The sequence below is a fragment of the Phyllobates terribilis genome, unplaced genomic scaffold (genome assembly GCF_046119375.1).
Source record: "Phyllobates terribilis strain yellow unplaced genomic scaffold, ASM4611937v1 Scaffold_5__5_contigs__length_657084704, whole genome shotgun sequence".
In the NCBI taxonomy this organism is placed as follows: domain Eukaryota; kingdom Metazoa; phylum Chordata; class Amphibia; order Anura; family Dendrobatidae; genus Phyllobates; species Phyllobates terribilis.
Window position 1 is genome coordinate 464944428 of NW_027362765.1, and position 24926 is coordinate 464969353.

Sequence of the window (24926 nt, forward strand, 5' to 3'; positions counted from 1 at the left end):
CCAGGATTGGGTCTTAGGGGGCCATGCATCCCAGGATTGGGTCTTAGGGGGCCATGCATACCAGGACTGGGTCTGAGGGGGCCATGCATACCAGGACTGGGTCTGAGGGGGCCATGCATACCAGGACTGGGTCTGAGGGGGCCATGCATACCAGGACTGGGTCTGAGGGGGCCATGCATACCAGGACTGGGTCTGAGGGGGCCATGCATAGCAGGATTAGGGATGAGGGTCATCTGTGAATACCCCTCATTACCAGTGCCCCTCTGACAACTCCTCCTGCCAAGGAAGAAAGAAATGGTAAATGGGCGTGGATTGGGCTGTGGCCAAGGGCGTGGCCAAAATTTGTCATGAGCTATTCCTCTTTCTCTTCTTCAAAAGTTGGGAGGTATGCATATAAGGTTAAATTCCCATGATCAGTTTTTGATCCTGTGTATTTTCGCTGCACAAAAAATGCAGCGTTTTACAGATTCAGCAAAGTGGATGGGATTTATATTAATCTCACGTCCACTGTGTTTGGAAGCGTAAACTGACCTGCGGTGCATGTTTCAAATCCACAACGTCAGTTTCTCTTGCGGGTACGCTGAGTTTTATCTGTGCATTTTCACAACATAATTGCATTAGATGCAGGAAATCTCCAGGTAAAAAATGCTGTGGAAAATCACTAAAAATGCACGTAATCCACACAAGACGGTATAAATATGATTTTGTCAAAGCCAAATACCAGAAAGTATTAAAAAAAAAAGCAGATTAATGTAAAACACGGAATACAAAGAAGAGACAAAAAGTGCAGGGTCCAAAACATGATAAAAGGGCATGTAACCCAACGGATTCAATATAACTCTGTAGACAATCTGCAACTTCAAAAACTCACCAAATACTCATTGTGGGAACGTAGCCTAAATTATAGTAAGAATAAGTATTTACGCTTTGGTATCACCATAATCACTGACCGGGAGGAGTCATCATTTCAGGTCATGTTTACAATGAATTAATTAATTTTAAAAAATTACTATTTCACCCACTTGTCATTTTTATACCATTTTCTAATTCATCGTTTGGTAAAATGAATGGTGCCGTTCAAAACGACAATTGGTTTTGCAAAAAGACAAAAAAACACATAAGAGTAAAAATAAATAAATAATTAAAATAAAATAAAAATGCTCTTGGAATAATAATAATAATAATAACAATAATAATTAAAAAAAAAACACTAAAAATAGTTCATTCAGGAAGGGGTTAAAAATAATAATGATGATGAGAACTGTCACACAACACTGCGCTGTATTTGAATGCAGGCAAAGCAGACGACACCTGCTCCAGGAGCAATCCCAGAGGACGATACCATCTACACAAAGGGGTGTCTCACTAGCCAGTTCCGATAAACTACTACACAATCAGCTGCTCTTACATAACGCACTCTATTACAACAATACTAGAATGTGTGCAGTATCTTGTCTATGAGCGGTGAGCTGATTAGTGTACACTGTCCAGTGTAGACAGAATGGTACGCTCCAGCCTATCGGAGGCGGCTCCTGCCGGGATCAGCTGTATGCAAGGGGCCAGCAGTAGAACGCTCGGGCAGTGACGTCACTCGATTAGAATCTTGCAGCGCGTCTGCGCAGTGCAGCGCCAAATTCAAATGTTTCTCCGAGGAGATCGGTCCCGGGCCACCGTGTCCAAGTGCTCGGCGCTGGGCATGGAGATCAAGCGCAAGAAGATCCGGGAGAGCGCCATCTTCCCCTCCCAGGAAGTGAGTTGTGATTGAAATCTGCGTTATCTATAGCAGGCAGGCTGCTCACTGCACCGGGCAGACAGGGAGTGTCCTGTGCGGGCTGCGGCTGCCACCGGGCATGAATGGGTTAATAGAGCCAGAAAGGAGCTGGATGCACTGGGCCCTTTGTTTGGCACCGCTGCTTCTGATCTCTTTGTGTAATCACTGATCACATAGACAATCAATGCTGCATTTAAAAACTATTTTTTTATGCTATGGTGCAATCTTAGGACTTGTTCACACAGGGACGTTTGTGCAATGGATTTTCCTTCTGGAAGTTCCAGATGTCAGATCTACTGTTTCAGTAGCGGGGTCTAGATGACACTATAGGGGTCTATATGCCGTGCGGTTATTTTTCTTTTCTTTTTTATTCTCACTGGCGATCAATGCTGCGGATTTGTCCTTTTATGCGGCAGATATTCACCGCAGCTTTTACCCTTTGGAATCGTCAGTAAATCCGCATTACCTGGTGCTGACATTGCCGCTGCAGAGTTTCCGCTTTATGTTCATGTGGCAGATTTTCCAACTATAATTTTGCAGTCAGTAGGGGGATAATAGTTTTACAGGAATGTTTCAGTGCTGTTGATGGAGCTTTCTCATACACTTTATATAGTTTTTTGTGAAGTTTCCAAATGCATCTTCTATATTTTTCCAGTTATTGTAGCAGCAAATAAAACTGTAAAATGTTAACCTGTGTTTTTTTTTTAAAGGGGGTTTTCTGTTTGTAGAAAAGTGGTCCCCAAATGATTGTATAGTAGTAAAAATACAAATACAAACTAGTAGTCCCCCTCCCCAGGTCCAGTGCTGGCTCTCCACCGCTGCTCCAGTCTCTGCGTTCTGGCTTCAGCAGTGACCTCCCAACGAGTGATTGGCTGCAGTGGTGATGCTGCAGCCAAAATACAGACTGGAGCAGCAGCGGAGAGCTGGCCCTGGACTCGGACATGGTGACTACTCTCCGTATTTGTTTTTTTTACTACTATCCAATCATCTAGGAAAGCCCTTAAAAATGTAGAAATCAAAAACCACTCGCCTTAACACTCCCTTGTTATTTTATGATCTTCAGTGTCTTAAGGTTTCTGTTAATGGGGTCAGATACGTCAATATAGAATGTTTATTAGGATCTGGTCCAGGACAGAGACTGGATCCCAGCACAGGAACATAAAGATTACTAACCCCATTCAGTCTGACCCACGTACAACTTAGTCCCAGGATGTATTCTGCATAGGAAATACCTACGTAGCTCCACATCTTTCACTTGCAGGGCAGGGACAAGGGGGTTGGTGGCCACCAAAATACCATTTATAAAATAAAGAAGATAAAAATAAATAAAAAAAAACACGTTCTGTGTCCGCACTTCTGATGCTGTAGATACTGGGGTGCGATATGGGAACGCTGGATGTCACCTACCAACAGGTGTTCCCTGTCCGATGCCTGCTATAACTACAGACTGAGGGTGGGATGGACATTTATTTATTTTACTCCCTTATATAGCACCATCATATTCCACAGTGCTTTACAGATATTATCATCACTGTCTCCATTGGGGCTCATAATGTAAATTCCCTATGAGCACGTCTTTGAAGTGTGGGAGGAAACCCACGCTAACACGGGGAGATCATACAAGCTCCTTGCAGATATTGTCCTTGGTGGGATTTGAACCCTGGACCCCAGCGCTGCAAAGCAACAATGCTAACCACTGAGCCACGGCGCTGCCCCACGTATGGTGCGGTGCTAACCACTGAGCCACGGCGCTGCCCCACGTATGGTGCGGTGCTAACCACGGCGTCTTGTCTTTCAGTCTCTGTACAGGGTAGCTGGCTTGTTGGCTCCTGAGTCGCACATCTATGAAGCCTGGCTTACTGCTGTGAAGTTTGATCATCTGTAAAACTAAGTGTCCTGGGGATCTGTTTTTTTTTCTTTTTCTCACCAGATGTCACGTCCCGGCTGCGTTTCGTTTAGTTTTTTTTTGCCTTTGCAAACAGCAAGGATGACATGACACATGATGACAGATCACCTGCAGAGGGTGTACTAATATAGGGGTGTAATTCTGGGACAGACCCCCAGAAGTGACCAGGACTGAAGCCCAGTACACGGCTTTGTGATATGAACCAGTGAAACATTTCCATTATTTATATTTTTGTCTTTGTCGTTTCCTGTAACGTCGCTTTACTCTTAGGACGGCTGTATCCAGGAGAAGCTCGGCTTTGAAATTCGTATGCGCGAGGGGGTTCGCAAGCTGCTGTCCGTCAGCACCCAAAAGGAGCAAATACTAAATGGAGTGAAAAATCTGATGACCTGCAGCGCGCGGATCCAGGAGTACACCGCGCAGCTTCACTCCCCGCAGGTAGCCAGTAACGCTCTGTACTCCGGCAGAAGGTACGTCTATGGAACTGCCGCACTGCGGGCATAGCCATGAATGCTCCTGACCTTTGCCATGGATATGATTATTAGGCTGTAAGACGGCAATCCTTGCCTAAATGATAATTATGCAATAAGTTTTCTTTTGTATATTGAACCTGTTAAATTAATGCTAAACCGTACAAAGGGAAAATATGCAGAATGTGGCTTCCTTACAACTGCCCGATCCTGTGGGAAGCACCCTTGGTGTAGCCAATAGTCTCAGCGCACTGTTCTGCCCACTGGTTTTATATATTCTGCCTCCCTCTCTGGTGATTGCAGCGCTGGCTTACCTAGAGCAAAGACTGTCAGGAGAAATGGCTCTGGCCAGTCAGTGCTGTCAATCACAAGTGAGATAGGCGGGGCATGCAAAACCAGGGGGCGAAACAGTACACTAAGCCTTTTGGTTACACTGGGGGGTGCACCCAGCAGTCTTATTAGCATATTTGATTAAACTTCAGTTTCTGCAGAATGTAAGCAGTGATTAGATTACTAATTGTTATTTTTATAGGTGCTATATTCTATACAAGGCTGTGTGCTTAGCTTATAATATCAGATTGGGCTGACAGACTCTCTTTATCATTAATAATAATGATAGAATATTTCTATGATTACTATCACTACGATTATTCTCTTACTAAAACTAGTTTTGTAACCTCATTACATGGTTTGTTAGTGCCATCTGCTGGAAATTTGGTGTAACTACAAATCATGTTTTCGAACCTCTGATTTTTTTTTTTTTTTTTATACATGAGCTGGCAATTCTGCCTTACAAAAAATCAATTTACATTGTGTGCAAAAAAGATTAAATTATATACACTACAAAAGAATGGCACATTTTTTAAGGAATTAAAATATATATAATTTATTAAATTTGCTTAAATATATGAGAATTATTTACACACAAAAAGGGGGTACCAGGAGAACAGGGTGTATTAGTTGTGTCAATAACGCAAATATAAGAAAAATCTACAATAAGAATCTGGGATGGGATCTTTAACCTTTTAATGTTTGTTTTTTAATATCAGGTCATCAGATGCTGAACTGCGTGATCGCCTGGCCTGTCCTGGAAAACTCTCTATAAAAGGTACCAGTTATTTTTTTCCCTCCTCATTTTGTAATTTGTACATATGTGTCATTTTCTGCATCAATGTAAAGCTGCTCATACATGTCTGTTTTTTTTTTGCACTTTCATTTTTCTGTAACTGTTATTTGTCCGTCGACCTAGTGTACAAGGACTTTTATTTTCCATGAAGAATAGTAGATTTTAATGACTCCATTCATTTTACTGTTCAGTGTACTGAAATTGTGCAAAGTGGGCAAATAAATGCTATGCTGCATGTTTGTTTGTTTTTTTGGTGAGGGAGGGGGAGCGAGTGCCGACACCGCGGGAACGGGCACCGGCACGGGAGGTGGGTATAGGCTTTTTTATTTTATTGGGTATGAGAAGGGGTTGTCCTAATAGTGGATAACCCCTTTAAATTCTGCTGTAAAAATGACCTGGCAATATAATTTTCTAGGTCATTAAAATGACAGCGATGCCAAACTTTTATGTTTTTCTTCTTATTTAAGTAGTGTAAAAAAAAAAAAAAAAAAAAAGAAAAATTCTGCTTGTCTCGCCATTTTCCGAGACCCGTAAAGGTTTTTAATTTTTTGTAATGTTAATGAAGCTGTGTGAGGGTTTATATTTGTCTCGTCTGGGCAAGTTGATGTTTTTACTGATCTTATTTTGTGATAGATATTATGTTTTGATCACTTTTTATTGCAGTTTATATATATATATATATATATATATATATATATATATATATATATTTTTTAATCCACTCAGGAAACTTGATCCTGGGAGCATCCAATTGCTTATAGTATTTACTGCAATAAAACAGTATTTTATTTTACTCACCGTATTTTTCAGACCATAAGATGCACCTAGGTTTTAGAGGAGGAAAATAGAAAAAATAATTTTAAGCAAAAAATGTGGTTATGATGCACTGTTAAGGGTGAGGGGGTCTGCTGCTGACACTGGAATAGGGGCATTGTCCCCCAATTTTGTTATCCCCATCCTAGTATATATGGCCCCCTCCTTCCTGTTATACGTGGCCTTCATCCCCATCCTGATATGCATGGCACCCCAATCCACCATCCTGGTATGCATGGCCCCCTCATCCCTCTTCCTGGTATGTATGGCCCCCCTCACACCCATCCTGGTATGTATGGCACCTTCATCCCTCTTCCTGGTATGTATGGCACTCTTCATCCCTGTAGGTATGGCTCCCCTCATGCCTCATCCCTGTAGGTATGGCTCCCCTCATCCCTGTAGGTATGGCTCCCCTCATGCCTCATCCCTGTAGGTATGGCTCCCCTCATGCCTCATCCCTGTAGGTATGGCTCCCCTCATGCCTCATCCCTGTAGGTATGGCCCCCTACATCCTGGTATGCTTGGCACCCCCCGATCCCCGTCCAGAAAAAAAACAAACTTTCATACTCACCTCCTCTCTCCTCCAGCGCTGTGTTCCGCTCTGTGCCCGAATAGGCACTGCTACCCACGCCGGGACTGTGTGCGTGGGGAGCAGTGACCATTCAGTCTCCCTAATAGAGCGCACACTTTAGCTGCAGCGCGGCTCCTGCTGCTCTCAGCGGTCAGTGTGCCCGCTATTAAAGTCCATGAATATTCACCACACCCATGGGCGTGGGGAGCAGTGAATATTAATTTTCTTTAGTAGCGGGCACAGTGTAGGCTGCAGCAGGCGGCTGCTGCCTCCTGTGCACCGCTACTCCGCCACTGTTGCTCCTCCCACATCCCCCACCACCCACAGCCACAGTGTTTATGTATATTGGACTATAAGACGCACCCCCCACTTTACTCCAAAATTTTGGAGAAAAAAAGTGCGTTTTATACTCTGAAAAATACGGTATATATCGCCATTAATTCCTCAGCGCTTTACAGACATTATGGGCACTGTCCCCATTGGGGCTCACAATCTACATTCCCCATCAGTATGTCTTTGGAGTGTGGGGGGAAACCAGAGAACCCGGAGGAAGCCCACACAAACACGGGGAGAACATACAAACTCCTTGCAGATGTTGTCCTTGGTGGGATTTGAAACCAGGACCCCAAGGCTGCAGTGCTAACCACTGAGCCACCATGCTGCCCCGGTATTGCAACATATAGTAAAATCGAGGTTCTCCCATGGAGCCTTCAGCAGGCCCCCGTCTGCCATGTTAACACAATGGTTCGTGCACCGGAACGGACATCATTTCATTGCCACTGTCAGATGTTGAGAATAACATTTAAGTGGTTAAACTCCAGTGATCGGAGCAATCTCTGGTCACTGAATTTACAGGCAGATGCCAGCTATGTAACACAGCCACCGTCTGCCTGGTATGGTGCGGGCTCGGCTCCTGAGTCTGTTCCATACACAGGGACTATTATGCCCTATGTTTGAAAGGGATTAATATATACCGTATATTCCGGCGTATAAGACGACCTGGTGTATAAGACGACCCCCCTACTTTCCTGTTAAAATATAGAGTTTAGGATATATTCACCGTATAAGACTACCCCTTTTCCAACGCATACCAAACACCGGTAAAAATTAAAAAAAAACAGATTTGAATTTAACATGGTCCTTTTTTAATTTAAATTCTTATGACATGCAGGTATATAGCAGGAAAACTGTCACTCATAAACATATTAAAATAGGGGGGACCCCACGTCATTTTTTGGGGGGGTCCCCCATTTTAATAGCTAGTAAAGGCTAGGTATTCAGCTGGGGGCTGATATTAGTAGCCTGGGAAGCTCCGTGGGTATTACCCCCTTCCCAGACTTCAAACATCTGCCCCAGCCGTCTGCTTAACCTCCGCTAGAGACTATAATGATGGTGGATCCCACGCCAATTTTCTTTTTAAAAAATCCTTTATTTTAACACTAAATGACAATTGAGGGGTTAATAAAGATGCAGTCCCTAAATTATTATTAATTTTGTAATTAATTTTTCCCAAAAATGTTGACGTGGGCTTCGCCATATTTTTGTGTCCAGCCAGGTACAGCAGGCAGGAACGGGCTGCCCCCAACCACCAGCTGCCTATTTGTACCTGGCCGGACACAACAATATAGGGAAGCCCTTTTTTTTTTTAATTATTTCATGAAATAATTAAAAAAAAAAAGACGTGGGGCTTCGCCCTATTTTTGTGTCCAGCCAGGTACAACTAGGCAGCTGGGGGCTGGAATCCGCAGCGCAGGGAGGCCCAAGCTTTCTGGCCCCCCCCCCCGCTGCAAATTGCAGTCCGCAGCCGCCCCGGAAAATGGCGCGTTCATAGAAGCGCCATCTTCTGGCGCTGTACCCAACTCATCCAGGGCCCTGGTGCGGTGGCTCACTGGGTAATAAAGGGGTTAGGGCCAGCTTGGCATTATCAGCTGGCCCTAAGCCCGAAATTCATGGGGTCACGCCAATATTAGACATGACCACCATGAATTTCTAGTAAAGTATTTAAAAAAAACACAACACCCAGAAAAAAGTCCTTTAATTGAAATAAAGACACAATTTTTTAATGTTCTAAATTAAACCATACTTACCGTCACGCCCATTCCAGCTGAAGCCAACGATCTCCTGTAATAAAAGTAAAATAATAAAGCAACCTCATCCTTACCTCTCCATGGTTCCCAGGACCGGTCCAGCTCTGCTACATTCACATGACAGGCTGCACCGCAGCAGAACGCTGCCGTTCAGCTTGCCATGCGGCAGACACTGAGAAGCGCAGGCATGCTTGTGCTCCTCAGTGTCTGACTGTGACGGCATCCAGATGAGCCGAGATCATGTCCAATGAACTCGGCTCACCTCATGCACGTCACTGACAGCGTGGGAAAATTCTCCTGCTCCCCGCATGCGCAGTAGAAGTTTCCCACGCTGTCAGTGACGGACGTCCAGGAGGTGAGCTGAGTTCATTGTCGGCTCATCTGGATGCCGTCACAGTCAGACACTGAGGAGCGCAAGCAAGCCTGCGCTTCTCAGTGTCTGCGGGATGACAGGCTGGATGGCGGCGTTCTGCTGCGGTCCAGCCAGTCATCTCGATGTAGCAGAGCTGAAGCTGTCCTGGGAGCCATGGAAAGGTAAGGATGAGGTTGGTTTATTATTTTACTTTTATTGCAGGAGATCGTTGGCTTCAGCTGGAATGGGCGTGATGGTAAGTATGGTTTAATTTAGAACAATAAAGAATTGTGTCTTTATTTCAATTAAAGGACTTTATTCTGGGTGTTTGTGTTTTCTTTTAACTTTGACTATGGGGTTAGTAATGGGGGTGTCTTATAGACGCCTCTCCATTACTAACCTGGGCTTGATGTCAGCTGGCATTATAAGCTGACATCAACCCCAGCCCTATTACCCCACTGCCACCGCACCAGGGCAGCGTGGAAGAGCGAGGCTAAGTGCCAGAATTGGCGCATCCTATGAATGCGCCATTTCTGGGGCGGCTGACGGCTGGTGTTTGTAGCCTGGGAGGGGGCCAATATTCATGGCTCCCTTCCTGGGCTATTAATATCAGCCCCCAGCTGTCTGCCTAGCCTTTGCTAGCTATTAAATTAGGGGGGACCCCACGTCATTTTTTTGGGGGGGTCCCCCATTTTAATAGCTAGTAAAGGCTAGGTATTCAGCTGGGGGCTGATATTAGTAGCCTGGGAAGCTCCGTGGGTATTACCCCCTTCCCAGGCTTCAAACATCTGCCCCAGCCGTCTGCTTAACCTCCGCTAGAGACTAAAATTAAGGGGATCCCCACGCCAATTTTTTTTTAAATAAATCCGTTATTTTAACACTAGATGACAAGTACAGTAATCAACACTATCACTGTACTTCATATATATGTGACTGACATGTTTCTATCTATCTAATCTATGTGTGATGCTCTATCTTTCTGTTATAAATTGTCGGGTACAGATGCTGAATTGCCGGCCGGCTTTTTTAAAGAGACGGTGCATGAAAACACTATTATTTGTTTTAATAAATCCTTTACACTAAATGACAAGTACAGTAAGCAACACTGTCACTGTACTTCATATATATGTGACTGACATGTTTCTATCTATCTAATCTATGTGTGAAGCTCTATTCTTTCTATTCTAAATTGTCGGGTGCCGGCTTATGCCGCTGCTGAATTGCCGGCTTTTCATATATTGTCACAGAAGCGATGCGAACTTCCCTGCTCCGGACACAGCGCAGCGCTTCTGTGACAAGTGAAAGCTGTCGGCACAGAAGCCCTGCGCTGTGTCCGGAGCTGGGAATACGCAGCGATGTGTCAGTTTCAGCACAGAAGCGCTGACTGTCTGGACCTACCGCCGCCGTATTTTAACTCCCTCCACCTTATATTAACTCCGACATGGCAGGGATACGGCCACGGCAGCTTATTAACACCCCCAGAGTATCCCCGCATGTCAATTTCTGAAAGTTCAAAAGCATTTCCGGCGTATAAGACGACCCCAGACTAGACAGAAGATTTTTCAGTCTTCAAAAGTCGTCTTATACGCCGGAATATACGGTATATTAAACATGCTACATGACTGCTTTTTACCTATTTTTTTTTCTTACAGCCAAACAGCTCTACAATACTGTTGCCCCAGTAAGTCACCGCAATAATTGTGGTCACGAGACCTGCTGTCACACCTCACCTCTCACCATGTACCGCACCATATGTTGCAGGGGGCTTTCACCTGTGTATGCTGCTCGCTCATTCTCTCTTCCAGTAGCCAATTCCTCCTGATTATTTTTACTTTGTGGCTCACAAGTTTTGCAACTTTTGTGTGTTTTTGCATTGACTTGTGACTATTGTGATGAAATCTTCATCCTTTGTGGCACTCGGAGTGAATATCTTTGCATGTTTCTGCCACGTGTTGCTAATCTATATCCAACGTACATATTATTTGTCCTGCTGCTCAAGTCCGAAGTTATTCATTAGCAGACAGGTAGAGACTGAACTTCACTTTTTTACTTTTGTACAAAGGCAATTCTGTGCATGATTACTAGGATGTCACCTGGAAAGATTATCTATGTTACACTGAATGGCACAAACAACGCGTTTTTAGGTTAAGGGTCCCATGCGCTTGAGGCAATTATCTGTTGTCATTGGAGAGAAAAAAGAAGAAAATGATCTGGTGTTGTAATCCTAAAAGCTAGGAAAAACCTGTTTTATTTTGAGGGTTTTTTTTTTTTTCACCCTTACCACTGACGGCTTGCAAAAAAGACAAATATGTGAAACTAAATTCATAAATGATATTAAAGGGGTTGTCCACTACTAGGACAACCCCTTTTTGATCTAAATGTTTGGCCCCCGATAAAATAATAAAACCTATACTCGCCTCCCTTGCCAGCGCCGTTTCCGCGATGTCAGCACTCGCAATCCCGGGGTTTTATCAGCACCAAGCGTGGGGGGATGAGAAGGGGTTGTCCAAGTAATGGACAACTTGTTTAAGGGATCTAACTTAAAGCACAAATGAATAGCACTAGCAAATATAAGAAATATTGTAATATATGTTATGAAAGAAATCCGTTTCCTTCCACACTTATCAGCCTTTCTTCTTCCCTGCCTTTGAAACTCCTCATCAAGTCTGAAAAAAATCTCTACTCCATCTTGCTCGGGCAAAACTGTCCTCCATCTGACTGTGGTGTTGTGTTACACATCCCATTATACTCTATGGGAAGGAGAGGGGATGATAGAGGAGCAGAGGGGAAGCGCAGAGAGAGGGTGCTGAGCTTCCTAACAAGTCTTTTCACCTTAGCTGTGAATTAAGCTCTTAGTACTGCTGTGTAACCTCCTCCATGGTGCTGCTGATTGTCTCTTTGTGCTTTTCAGGTATAGAAGTGCAGGAATCCATCTCTGCTGTTCGGTGTAGGGCAGACATTGTAGCAACTAGTCTCTTCCACCAGCTCGGAGTCAAATTGAGAGAGAGCCTGCAGAGAGGAAACGGGTGAAAAATGCCAGATACATTCATATAATGGCCAGATATGGGGTTATTCATCACACAGGCTATTATGGAAAGTTTCTTGGACATAATGACTTTTTTTTAAAGGGGTTTTTGATGCTAAAAACATTCTGTTGATTACTTTCCTATAAAACCCCAGCTTCTTTGATCATGTTTTTCAGCTCTCTTTGAGCATCCAGAGGATTAGAGCATCCAGAGGATTAGATCTAAATTATTATTGTTAGGCCATGTTCACACGTTCAGTATTTGGTCAGTATTTTACATCAGTATTTTCAAAACCAGGATTGGTTGAAAAATGCAGAAGTGGTGATGTGTTTCTATTATACTTTTCCTCTGATTGTTCCACTCCTGATTTTGGCTTACAAATACTGATGTAAAAACCTCACCAAATACTGAACATGTGAACATGGCCTTAAACAGAGGACTTCTACTACACAGGCTCAGGACTAGTGTTCGGTGTGTATTAGAAGTTTGGTGTGTGTGAGCTGGCCGTGCGTTGGAATAGCTGATCGGCTCAAACTCAGTACAACTCTGATAGTGAAGCCACTAAATGTGATGACATTGGCACAGCGTCCTTCCTGATCACTGAGCGAACGGCTCTCTCTCCTCCGCTCCGACTCTGATACATATTATTGGGTGCAGGGCAGAAGATGAAACTACCAGGACCTCCCTATCTCTAAAAATGGAAGGAAGCTTCGGGTCCTGACTAGGCGAAGGAACCTTCAAAATGTGATCAGTCACATTCTTGGAAGAAATTTAAAAATGTGGCCGTGCATGACAGTGTGCAGCAGAGATGCATGTGTATGTTTGTAGGAGAGCTGTGTGTGCGCAATCCATGCAACATGTAGTAGAGCTGTGTGTGTGTGTGTGTATGTATGTAGTAGAGCTGTGTGTGTGTGTGTGTGTGTGTGTGTGTGTGTATGTATGTATGTATGTAGTAGAGCTGTGTGTGTGTGTACTGTGCATGCAGCAGTGCTATGTAAATGTGTGTGCTGCAAAGCGTGTGCATAATATACATGTTGTAAAACTGCGTGCTGCAGTGAAACACTAACAATAGATCCATTACCTCCTTATTCTACCCTTGTGCATCAATATTCGTATTATTGACCCTCCCCTTCTTTACACCAACATGTAAGAAACCTGTTAGCCAGGAATATCTAAACCAGGTGTGCGGCTTATAGTAAGGTGCAGACTATAGTCCGAAAAATACAGTACATAGCTAAATTCAGTAATTAACAAATTCAACCAATTTTTATTGAAAAAGGCAGAGTCCATCGATTAGGAGACATTGGCTGTTTACACCATTGAAACCTGCATTAGATAATGTAAAAGTCGTGGGCTCCCAGGCAAAATCTCCAACTCATGGGTCTTATATAATATTTTGTTAAATAATATTGGTCTTTTTATATGGGCCCACGGAACATTTTGGAGCCAATTAGACTCTAGGACTCTGGGGGTGACAATCCGGCCTTGTCCAGTTTGCTCTCCTCCTTCTTCTCCTTTTCTTTTGCTGTTCTGAATACGGTTACAAACAACCAGGGGTGGATTAAGAGTAGCCAGGGCACCGGGCAGTTTAGAAGGCGTGGGCCCCCACCGGTACCTGGTGTATCACGTGACATGTCACATGATCCCCCTTTGATAAATCATGTGATAGGTCATGTGAGAAACACACAGGTGGTTTGGTTTGGTATATATCTATAGATGGAGTGTCAAGGGTTGAAAAGCTAGATTATGTGCTAATCTCTAAGAGCCAGCTGAGATGGATGGGCTGTGTTCGCACGTTGTGTTTTTCAGTGTATTTTTTTTTTTTGTTTTTCAGTAGCCAAAACCTGTTCTGGCAAATAAAAATGCTTCGTTCACGCCTGTTTTTCAGCATTTTCACTGCGCTTGTGCAGTGCATTTTTTGGTGCGGATTACTTTTCTGATTTGTCCACAGTATATGTTTTAATAAAGTTAGTTTTATTCACCAAACCTCTCTATGGGTGAAAAAATGCTGCAAAAACACTGAAAGAATTAAAATGCTGCAGTTTTCCAATTCAGTCAGCAAAAAAAGAAAACCAGCATGTACATGAGATTTCTTTAATCACAGCTTTTGCTGGTACAGTAAAAAGCAGCTTTTAATTTGCATAAAAAAAAAGCTACAAAAAAATAAAAATACCGCAACAAAAACGCAACGTGTGAACATAGCCTTACACAGTTTTTGTTGGCAACATATCTCCATTTATCCTCTGAGATGTATTACATAATTACCTTTTCATGGAATGAAAAAAAAATAATAATAATGAGGAGAAAAAAATGAAACTCGTTACTGTCGCATTGGCAACTTCAGAATAAATCAATGCTAATTCCGCCAGCAGATTTCCTAGCAGTGGATACACGCGGGCAGGTTTTCACACCTGTGATTTATCTGATAGAAGGACCGACACTGTCTAACTGGTCATAAAAAAACAGCTCGGAATGAATTCACACCTTTTACTAAATGCCAAGCAAAGACCCTGCTGCAATCCTGGTTTAATCTCTCAGATGTAATTTACTTTCCTGCAGTCAACAGGTAGTGAAAATGCTTTATGGGCTTCTAAATTGAGTATATTTTTTCATGCTGCGCTGGTTACCAGATCTTGGGTGGGGGAAACCTCGCCGCAGCATTTTATGCACTTGTATCTCTTTTTCCTGCATTTTTGGAGTCATCTCTTCACTAACGGGACAAAGGTTGTGTGAGATAAGACATGAGGGTTTGTATATATATAATATAAAAATATTTTTTATTGTTATTCCTTCCCAGAAACAGCACCACTTTCCGCCACGAAATGTGTTTGGTAAGTTGCAATTTTTCGACACTCTTCCTAGACAAGAGTGGTGCTGTTTCTTGGAGCGGCAAATATTGATGCTGTTACTATGTTAGAAAGTAAGGCTATGTTCAGATGTTGCTTTTTTTCTGCAGTGAAAACCTGATCTCTTGGCAGTAAGGCTATGTTCACACATTGCATTTTTGCAGCTTTTTTTTTAATGCATTTTTTTATGCAAATTTTCAGCTATGTTTTACTGTACCAGCAAATGAGATTTCAGAAATCTCATGCATACACCTTGTTTTTGTTTTTCCCGTGTCTTGTCAAAGAACTGCTTTTTTTTTGCAAAATGTAGCATGTCACTACTTTCAGCGTTTTTTTCAGCGTTTTTTACCCATAGAAAGCAACGGTTAGAGCAAAAACGCCGGTATCAGGTTTTCCTGCATTTTTGGTGCCAAAACCTGAAGTTGAATTCGGTTATTTTTTTTCTTGGTACTAAACTTCATCAGCATGCACAAGAGACAAATGAACACTGACAAAACTGCAGTAAAAAAAAATGCAACAAAACTCATCAAAGCCTGCTTTTTTTAAGGTTGCTTCTTTACTGCCAAGAGAGCAGGTTTTGCCTGCGGAAACCCCCCCCCCCCCCATCAAAAACGCAACATGTGAACATAGCCTAAAAAAGCTGAGGACAATTACAGGTTTTTCTGGCTTTTTTGCAGCTTTTCTTGCTGCGTTTTTCAGGATCCCAAAATTCATCTTTTATTCCACCTTGCGAGCATGAACAATACAAGGCATTAGGCCACCAATGCAAGATGTATGTGATGCCATGAAACATTTCTGGAAAAAGGCCAATTTGATCAAATTATTAAGTGGAAAAAGTTTGTCTGAAAAAATAGTGACTATTCTCAACTAAAAAAAGCTGAATTCATGCATGAATTGGCGCCGTAAACTAAGGTTACATTAGCGCATTAAAAAATACAAAATTGCAAATGTAAAAACAGCGGGGGGTAAGTTGAATTGGTCGGGCATTGTTTACCTTACACATTGGTAGGGCACATTGTTTGCTTAGTGTACTAAGAGCCAGGCTCATCTGAGGACACCAAGATATTCTGGTTTAAATTTGGGAAAAATCACAAAAATAAATGTGTTTCGCGTTTTGCTGCACTTGTGTTTTTTTTTCACCAAAAAGCTACAAAAACTGATAAGAGCGATTTTACTTTTGTTTTGGCTGCTATTTTGCACTTATTGCTTTCTATGGGTGAAAAACACTGAAAGAATTGACATGCTGCAGTTTTCAAAAATGCAGCAATTTTCCAATTGGGTCAGGAAAAGAAACAAGCGTGTGCGTGAGATTTCTGAAATCTTATAGATTTTGCTGGTAGTGTAAAAAGCTGCTTTTAATTTGCAATAAAAAAATGCAGCAAAAACGCAACTTTTGAACACAGCCTAAGGATATGTGCACAGGTTGAGAATTTCTACACTTAAACTTGCGTCTCTTGGCAGGAAGAATGCTGCATAAAGTACATGCAAAAAATAAAAAAGTGCTTATTTTGTACTCGGGGGGGGAAAAACACGTGGAATTAAAAAAAAATACAAAAAATGCAGAGTCTCAGCAAGTCCTAAGATGTTCCCTGATCTTGATCTTTCTTCTTGCTTTTCTTTGACTCCACCCTTCCGCCATTCTTGTACTCAACTTCATAAAGACTTAGTCTCAGGTTCAACATTTATGCCAAACTATCATATATTCTTTGTTGGAAATTCATTCCACTCCTCACTGGCTAATTAACAATGTGAGTCGTTTGGGGTCTGCGGGGGGTCACAAGCACGGGAACTACATCTGATTGAAACTTTTAAAAATTCTAATTGACCAGGATTTTTGAATTTCATGAAATTTGACATGGGGACCCTTCCCTCCATGACATCCATACTTGCACAGCGGCAGGGTTAGGGATGTTTGTAGGCTATGATTTTATAACAGTCTTTATATTGAATCCCATTCTCAGGCTTTAAAGGGTTATTCCCAAAATCACAATGGGGGGCCAGTAGATTTCTATACACCAAATCACTAATAATAGCTGCTACAATAATTTTTTTTAAAATTAACCTGTATTGATTTCTGATTTCCAAAAATCTGCCAGCCCCAGTCTGATTTTATCCTTGGTTTCTACCAGACACTTCCTCCAGCAATCCTTCGCCAGGGGCTTCAGTGGATCCTCTTTGCAATCCTGCTGGTCCAATATGAGCATTTCCTTGTGTAGATGAAGCTCATATGCGCGGTTTCCCTAACTGCAGCTCACAGGGTTAACATGCGCAGCAATGAGTGCGGCGTCTATCTTGCTCACTCTGCCCGGTATAAGTAGGCTCCGGTCGGCCGTCAAAACTGCAGCCGAGTGCCTGGGAAACACATCCACTCTAACCACCGGTGAATAGTGTAGTTATTACTACATTGATGTGATCTTGGCACCATTTTTAGATTTTTTATTTTTACTTGCATTATACTACATGTTGCACAGCACAGGGGTTGTCCGAGCCATCAGTAAGAAGCGGCGACAGCTCTTGCAACTATTACAGTAGTATGGCACAAAAAAAACCAAAACAAATGCAGTGGGCATTTTGGTGCCATCGTTGACATGAAAAAGGGAATGATGATGTGTCAATGTGCTTGGCTTTCTTTCAGCTTGCAGAAGCGGTGCTCCTGCTACATTTATAGCGCTAGAAAATATTTCTGCCTGTAAATGTCTCCAAGCTTCTATAGAAAAAAAGCAAACGGTGTGAATAGAAATGTGTGTGGTTTCCGTACTTCATCTCCTGAGTACGGCTCCTGTGGTCAAACTACAACACAGGAGTTTTTGGAGCATTGGCAGAGGAGCGGGAGGTGCATGTAGCCCGGCAGCGATGAAGTGTGCTGCTGGGAAATGCAGGTTCCCAGGGGTCACGAGGAATCTGAAGCAGGACTGCCCGTTTGACACTGTAAGGCTATGTGCGCACGAGCAGTATTTGATTGCAAAAATTTCTGCAAGGTTTCTGCACCTCTTGGCAGCAAAAACGGGCTTTTTTTTATGCGTTTTTTTTTCCTGCAGCCGCGGCACTGAAAGCCCCACTGCCAGGAAGAAATTAACTTTATTCCTCTCAGCAGCCTCCAGCTATAAAACATACAGGCGCAGCCTGCGCTCAGTACACAGAGAGCAACCGTTCTAACCTATTTTTTTTTATTTTTATAAGTAGATCAGAAGAAGAAAAAAATCACAGATGGAAGTTTTTTAGGTTAAAATCGGAAAATGAGTCATAAAAAATCTGTCCAAGTTGTTCTAATTTAACAATTACATGACTCTTATACAAAGGTGAATATACAAAATCATTAGTGAAAGGAGCACAAATGGTAAACTTTCCTATTTCTTTTTGCAGGTATACGGATCCCCCTGATGTGGAAGGACACAGAACATTTTGGCAGCAAAGAAAGTAGGTATAACAACCTAAACGGAAACGTATTATTTTGATTGCATTGTTAGACCCACATTTCCTTAAAGGAATTGTTCACCCAACATATTGCACAGTGCTGAACACTGAGTAATAACAATCTCATAGTCCCGATTTAGAAACCTTATTTAGCCAACAAAACTGTGTTTTACATTTCTGGTCACATTTGATCCTTTTTTAAGCATAGTCAGAAAGTGCAGCTTATATACAATATAGGGTCGTTACCAACTTGGGAAGTTATCATCTAGTTACGGCATAGGGGATAATTTGCTGGTCACTCTTAGGACCCCCAATGATCCTGAGACTGGAGCTTTGAAATGAGTTGATGGAATGTTGCGGGGGTCACACATGCAACGCTCGGCTATCATGGGCGGTCTCATAAAGACACATGGCAAATCACCCCTGGAGTACATGTTTAGTATATGTAAAGTATAGTGGTTAAATCAATGGATCATATCAGATAGTGTGATAAAATGAATAATTAAGAGTAAATAGACTTTTATTTACTTTTTTTTTCAATAATTCTATCTAACATGGAAAGCTATGAAACTTTGCAAATCACTTTATTGGTGGATTTGTATTCATTACTATAAAAATTGCTTCCATATCCCCTGCTTTTCCCCGGTCTACTTGCCTGCTTTCAGCTACATTTATATCAGTACTTACTCATTTGGAGTACAGATGATGGCAGTGAAAGTGTCCTCCTAAGCACCTGTGTCTCACTAACTCTGGGGATAAACTGCTGCAAGAGATTGTGCTAATAAACAAAAACTCAGAGGGAGAGACAGGAGTTTTCACTGCCAGCATCTGTACTCCAAATGAGTGTTCTGATTTCAGTGACTATGCAAGAAGGCAAATAGACTATGTAGGCAAATGTTTTTTGTTAGTTTTTTTACACTGCATATTTAAAAAAAAAAAAAAAAATTACAAGTAACGTATTTTATTTAAAGCACCACTCCAGCTTTTTTAAAAAATTTTTTTATTTCACCGCTGGAGTGGTGCTTTAAATGTAAGTCTCCTGGCCCCTGACATATACTCGCCTTCCGCCACCTTCATCGGTTTCCCCGCCCTCCGGTCCGTCTCCTGTAAGAAGTGACGCGTCGGAGGTCACTTTTCAATATAAGTCTATGAGAGCCTTGTTCTGGTTCTCATAGGATTGTGATCAGAGATTCTGACTTCGGCTGTCAGAAGCTGCGCTCACAGGATGGCGCCGTGGGACTGGAGCATGCTGAAAACCGGGGAAGATGCCGGAGGTTGAGTATATTACACTTAAAGCGCCACTCTAGCGCTGAAAAACAAACGCTGGAGTGGTGCCTTAATGGGTGCAGAGAATTTGAAACTTAAAAACTCCCCAGAAGATCATCGTGGGAATGTAGCATAGCACAGCTAATTGAACTCTGTGTGGATATTACCAAGACGAGAATTCTGCGGTTGTATAACGAGAGCCCACTGACATGTTGGGTCAATACTTCGTTCAGTTGGCCAGTATGTAGACCTGAGATGTGGTGTGCTCTCCAGCACACATTGCAGTGTCTAGTTCGGACTCACAATCAAAGTCCAGTTCTATAGGAACCTGTTGTCTATCTGGATAATTTTAAAAGTGGAATGAAAGCGTCATATACACAGGAAGAACATGCTTTCGATGTTGCAAAAGTTAAGGTGGTGAACCAGCATCTCAAAGTCGCTAAAGTCCCAATTTATATTCCATCATTTTAAAAACCCGTAGAAAAAGTGCCGACGGAAAAAACATATAAGTAACGCATTAACCATTTCATACTCTCACTAACTGTGTTTCATATAAAGCCTAGAAAACATGCCGGAAGGCTAATCATCATAATATGAGGCGGAGTCCAATAATTAAAGAGGTTGTCCACTACTTTAGCATTGATGGCCGATCCTTAGGTTAGCTTGAATATATAGATCCTCTAAAACAATATTTTTATTTCGTTCTATTAAAACACACCAATACCCGTGTATTACAGCTCTAATCTGATCCTGCCTAGTGCGGAAGTTGGCACCCTAATATCGTATTTGGCGCCCCCGCTCGACGGCAGCTGTCCCTGTTGTGATTTTTTATCGGTGACGTCACCGCACTTGCGCAAAGGCACCATGTTACTGACCTCTAAGATCTAAGTAGTAGTCATGCGCATTGGCGCTAGTGAGACAAAGGAGTCCATTAGATAACATAGGACTCTGCCAGAAGGGTGTAGGTGATTTAACCACACATTAACAAGGGGGGATATTTAAATGTGGCCTCTGACCTTTTACCACAGTCAGCCATCCTGCAGCAGCTCACCTCATTTGTCCTGGGCATAGAATTCAGGCATCGGCCTCCTGATGAACCTAACCTTTGGGGAAACGCGTCGAGGCAAGTTCTAAATGCAAGATAAGTTTATCAATTTACTCTTGTGTATTTATATCCATATTTATATGCTAGTAACACCTTTGTATTACAATAGGCAGTCACCAATTTCCTTTGTGCTTAGTTCACCCCATAGGGCACAACAGGGACATCCATTGTCGAGCGGAGGCGCCAAATACGCTATTAGGGTGCCAACTTCCGCGCTAGGCAGGATCAGATTAGAGCTGTATCAGGGCAATATAAGTCCGTATTATTATCCTCCTTAGGGAGTTATGCCATTGATGAATACTGATAATTATAGTATTGGTTTTTAATACCAGGTATTGGTGTGTTTTAATAGAAAGAAATTAAAAATATTGTTTTAGAGGATCTATATGTTCACATTATTACACTTCCTTCTAAATATATAATTTCTGTTAATTCCTATCCTTAGGTTAGGTCGGCAATGTCTGATCGGCCGGGGTCCGACACCTGGCACCCCCTGCCGATCAGCTGTTAACGGTGTCGGCAGCCGGAGCACTAGATCAAGTGCTTGGAGCACTGTGGGTGAGGCTGCTCTGGCAGTGCCAAACAAAAGTAGATTTTGGGCAGAGCCAATCATTAACTAATGTGTCCGCTGGTGTTAACTGACATCTGCACGCAGGGAATTAAAGGGAACATGTACCGTTGACCTTGTGTCTGATCTGCCCACTGCTTGTTATAGAAGAGGAGGAGCTGAGCTGTTTTTTGTGGGCAAAGATTCCATATGATGTGGAAACCTATATGCAAAGTTTTAGGAGAAGCTCACGAGGCTTGACACTTTTGTCAGTTTTGAACAAATCAGGGAGTCGATTGATCAAAGACAAGAGCACACACAACCAATTCTGTCTGTGCCCCAGACTCGTCTGAGTCTCAGATGCCTGGCCACATATCTTTATTACAAGCAAAGAGATGAGGAAAAAAGGGAATGTCTTTACAGGCTTTACCTAAAAAGGAATATTTAAGTTTGGGAAAAACAAGGTCGTAAATCATGGAAACTGTTAAATTCCTAGAAAACTGGTTCTACCCGGCTTTCTTTGGTTTCTGTAACAAAGAAACTTAATACAAAGACATCTCTATATCAGATACAATGCTTATTGCTTTATGAATAACACTTATAAAGCTAATATTAAAATACGAAATTGTCTAAATAATAAAGCAAAGTATAAATATTTCCCAAAACACATAGAACTTGTATCATATTTAATCTCTGCTCATTCTGCCCTTGGCAGTCATGTGGGCAGTACTATCGGTGATTGTCAATCTGCCTTATGAGATAGCTGCCAATCACTGATTGGACCGCCCACTTGACTATTAAGCCCAGAATGAGCAGGGATTTCAATCAATAAATTACAAGTTCTACTGATTCTTTTCCCACAAACATATATCCTTCGGTTCAGCTCCTCTTGCTCTGTAACATGCTGTCTGGAGATCGGGCGGCATGTTAAGCATGAGAGGTTTCCTTTATTGCTGTCTGCTCAGTTCCATCACATTCTTCCTGTAAATGAGCTCCCATCACGGTTTAATCTCTGTAAGCACGACCTGTAATATCACAGCATTGGGCTTCGTACGCTCAGCGTGTCGTTTATGCTTTCACGTGCATTTTTTGTCTTTCACATTATAATAAAATTAGAATTTTACAATATTTTAATTGCTAATTATTATTGTATTCTGCGCGGTTTCTGCAGACTGAGCCGTTCTGATGACAGCGGCCGTTTTATGAAGGCTAACACACGAAAAAACTCTTGCATGTATAATTAATGAACACACGAGCGCGGTGACAGCTGTGCGGTGCATTGGGCTTAAGTTTTATTTGAAACACATTTCGGCTTCTTTACATGCAGGAAATGCTGAAACGCATTTCAGCTCCTCTGTGTTAAAATGGGAAAACTAGAATTATTTAGACTCTCGAGTCATTTTCTCCGCATATTTTTGTGCTTTATCAAGTGTTAAACATTTCTGTAAAGCTTCATTCTGCGGGACGAAAACCACGGTCAGGATTAACATTTACTCCTGGAATATTTAGTGTATTGATCAAGGCCAGCTGACGTTTGAGTAGCTCCACTTCTGCACTTTCTAATAAATCCCAGTGCATCTCTAGTAAACATGTCGTCCATGTAGTGCCGCAGCGATTAGAGACTCATTTAAAGGGACTCTGTTGTGTTTTCCCTCTTCTAAATCTCTGCCTACGGGGTGTTCACCCTATAATTGTTTTCATTGGGATGATAGTCCACAGTGACTGTGACTACAGAATTCTGAATCCTGACACCATGCGGTCCTCACTCTGCCAGGATCCTCCGGTGTTACTGGTGAGAGCGAGTTGTCACGTGAACACATGTATGAGATTTCCATACTTCCAGTCACATTCCGACTAGACATGCTCATCATCTCAATGGAAACGGCGTTCAGAGCTTCCTATTGACCCAGGGGATAAAACGCAATCTGATATCTTTTCAATTGGACAATAGGCACACGGAGAAAGGTCTAATGTAGACCGAAACATTTGTGAACCTTTATTGTTGGATTGCATATTAAATCATTTATTTAATTTCATCTACTTTGATTGGCAAGTTTTCTTATGTATCATTGAAAAGGACCTCTAGTCGGCATGTGACTGTCTGCTCACATCGGTAATACTGGAGAATGCTGTCAGGATTTAGAATTCTGGACAACAATAATGTGTCTACCTTATTAATCACTTTTTTTTTTTTAAATCTATAAATTTAACCTGTCACTAGATTCATGCTGCCCGAACTACAGGCATCATCAATCAGAGCCGGGTGTGTGATTGCAGCCAGGTATATTTTACTCTGAAACACCATTGCAAGACCTGACTAGTCCACCCTGCTCCAGGGAATTGACAGGTCTCTCCCTTTGTATACATGGAAAGACCTGACCATCACCTGGAGAATGATGCAGTGAGAAGCCAACTGGGGACCACATCGAGCGAGTAAGCTCTCAATATAGGCCGGGGACGGAACATCAAACTGTTTACTCTGAAACGCCATGGCATTTCAGAGTAAGACATACCCGATCCCACAACCAGGCTCTGATTCATGCTGCCTGTGCTTTGGGCAGCATGAATCTAGTGACAGGTTCCCTTTTAATAAAGGTCAAAATTCTGCACTAATTAAATTTGAGTACATTTTTATAGCCGTCAGAACTTTGCAAGATATTTAGAGCTCTGTATACGGAAATCAAAGACCCGGTAGACCTGATATCTCGCTAGCTTCCCACAGCCGCCACCAGAGGGATATCAGCACTCTATAATGTGCACTCTACAGTATAATGTTATATAATGAACTCTATGAGCCTGTGCAGTGTTTCAGTGATACCAGGGGGTTCATTTTAGGAGACGCTGATCATGTCATATCCCCAGGGTTGTTGATAATAAAATGATGTCTGTAAGGAAGGAAGGGAAAAAAAAAAAAAAAAAAAGGCGTTTATTTTTTTTGAGGCTGGTGTCACTTGAGCAGCTCATTGTGATTGTAATTGTCCTCATTTTGCAGCTCATAGTAAACGCTGATGATAAATCCATATCAGTATATTTCCCTATAGACCTATATAACATAATTGAAAATCTTTGTCATTCATCATACGCCCATCCGCACTTTGTGCACAACTACTCCGACACTGTGCATGCGGCCGAGCTCCGGCAGTGTCAGTGCGCGCACACAGACGCCGGCTGGGTTAAGGCAGCACTTACTCTGGATAAGCAAATTTTCTCAGGCACTGTGCCATTATAATGAACGGTCCAGGGATAATTTTTTTAGAAACTACCGTATAACTTTATAGCTAGTTTTAATGTGTTTTGGGAGTGCGGGGTGATAGATTCCTTTTAAAGGGAACCTGTTATGTCCCCAAATGTTAACCTCCAGATATAGGGTTAATCTGCATGTGTGGATCGATACAATATTGCCTGGCTGCAGTGCTAAAAGCACAGCTACTGGGGTGAAATGAACATTAGGGTGTGTGCAGACGATCCGGAGCCGGTGCGGATTTGACGCTGCGGACTTATGCAGCAACAAACTCGCAGCGGCCAGATGTTACATCATAGTGGATGGCATTTGTACAAATCCCATGCCGACTATGCGTCTCTGTGCACCCGCGGAAACTGACACGTGGCACGTCTTTCCAGGCCGC

The 24926-nt window shown here is 42.4% G+C and overlaps 1 protein-coding gene across 1 annotated transcript in view; it reads left to right on the top strand.

Moving 5' to 3' along the window:
- The first annotated feature begins 1517 nt into the window (after positions 1-1517).
- RTKN2 (rhotekin 2) overlaps positions 1518-24926 on the top strand; it is an 85677-nt gene continuing 62268 nt past the window's right edge. The window contains exons 1-4 of the mRNA XM_073685410.1: positions 1518-1750; positions 3948-4147; positions 5197-5255; positions 18332-18385. Coding sequence (XP_073541511.1) covers positions 1640-1750; positions 3948-4147; positions 5197-5255; positions 18332-18385 — 424 coding nt within the window. The 5' untranslated portion in view covers positions 1518-1639. The remainder of the gene's footprint in view (positions 1751-3947; positions 4148-5196; positions 5256-18331; positions 18386-24926) is intronic.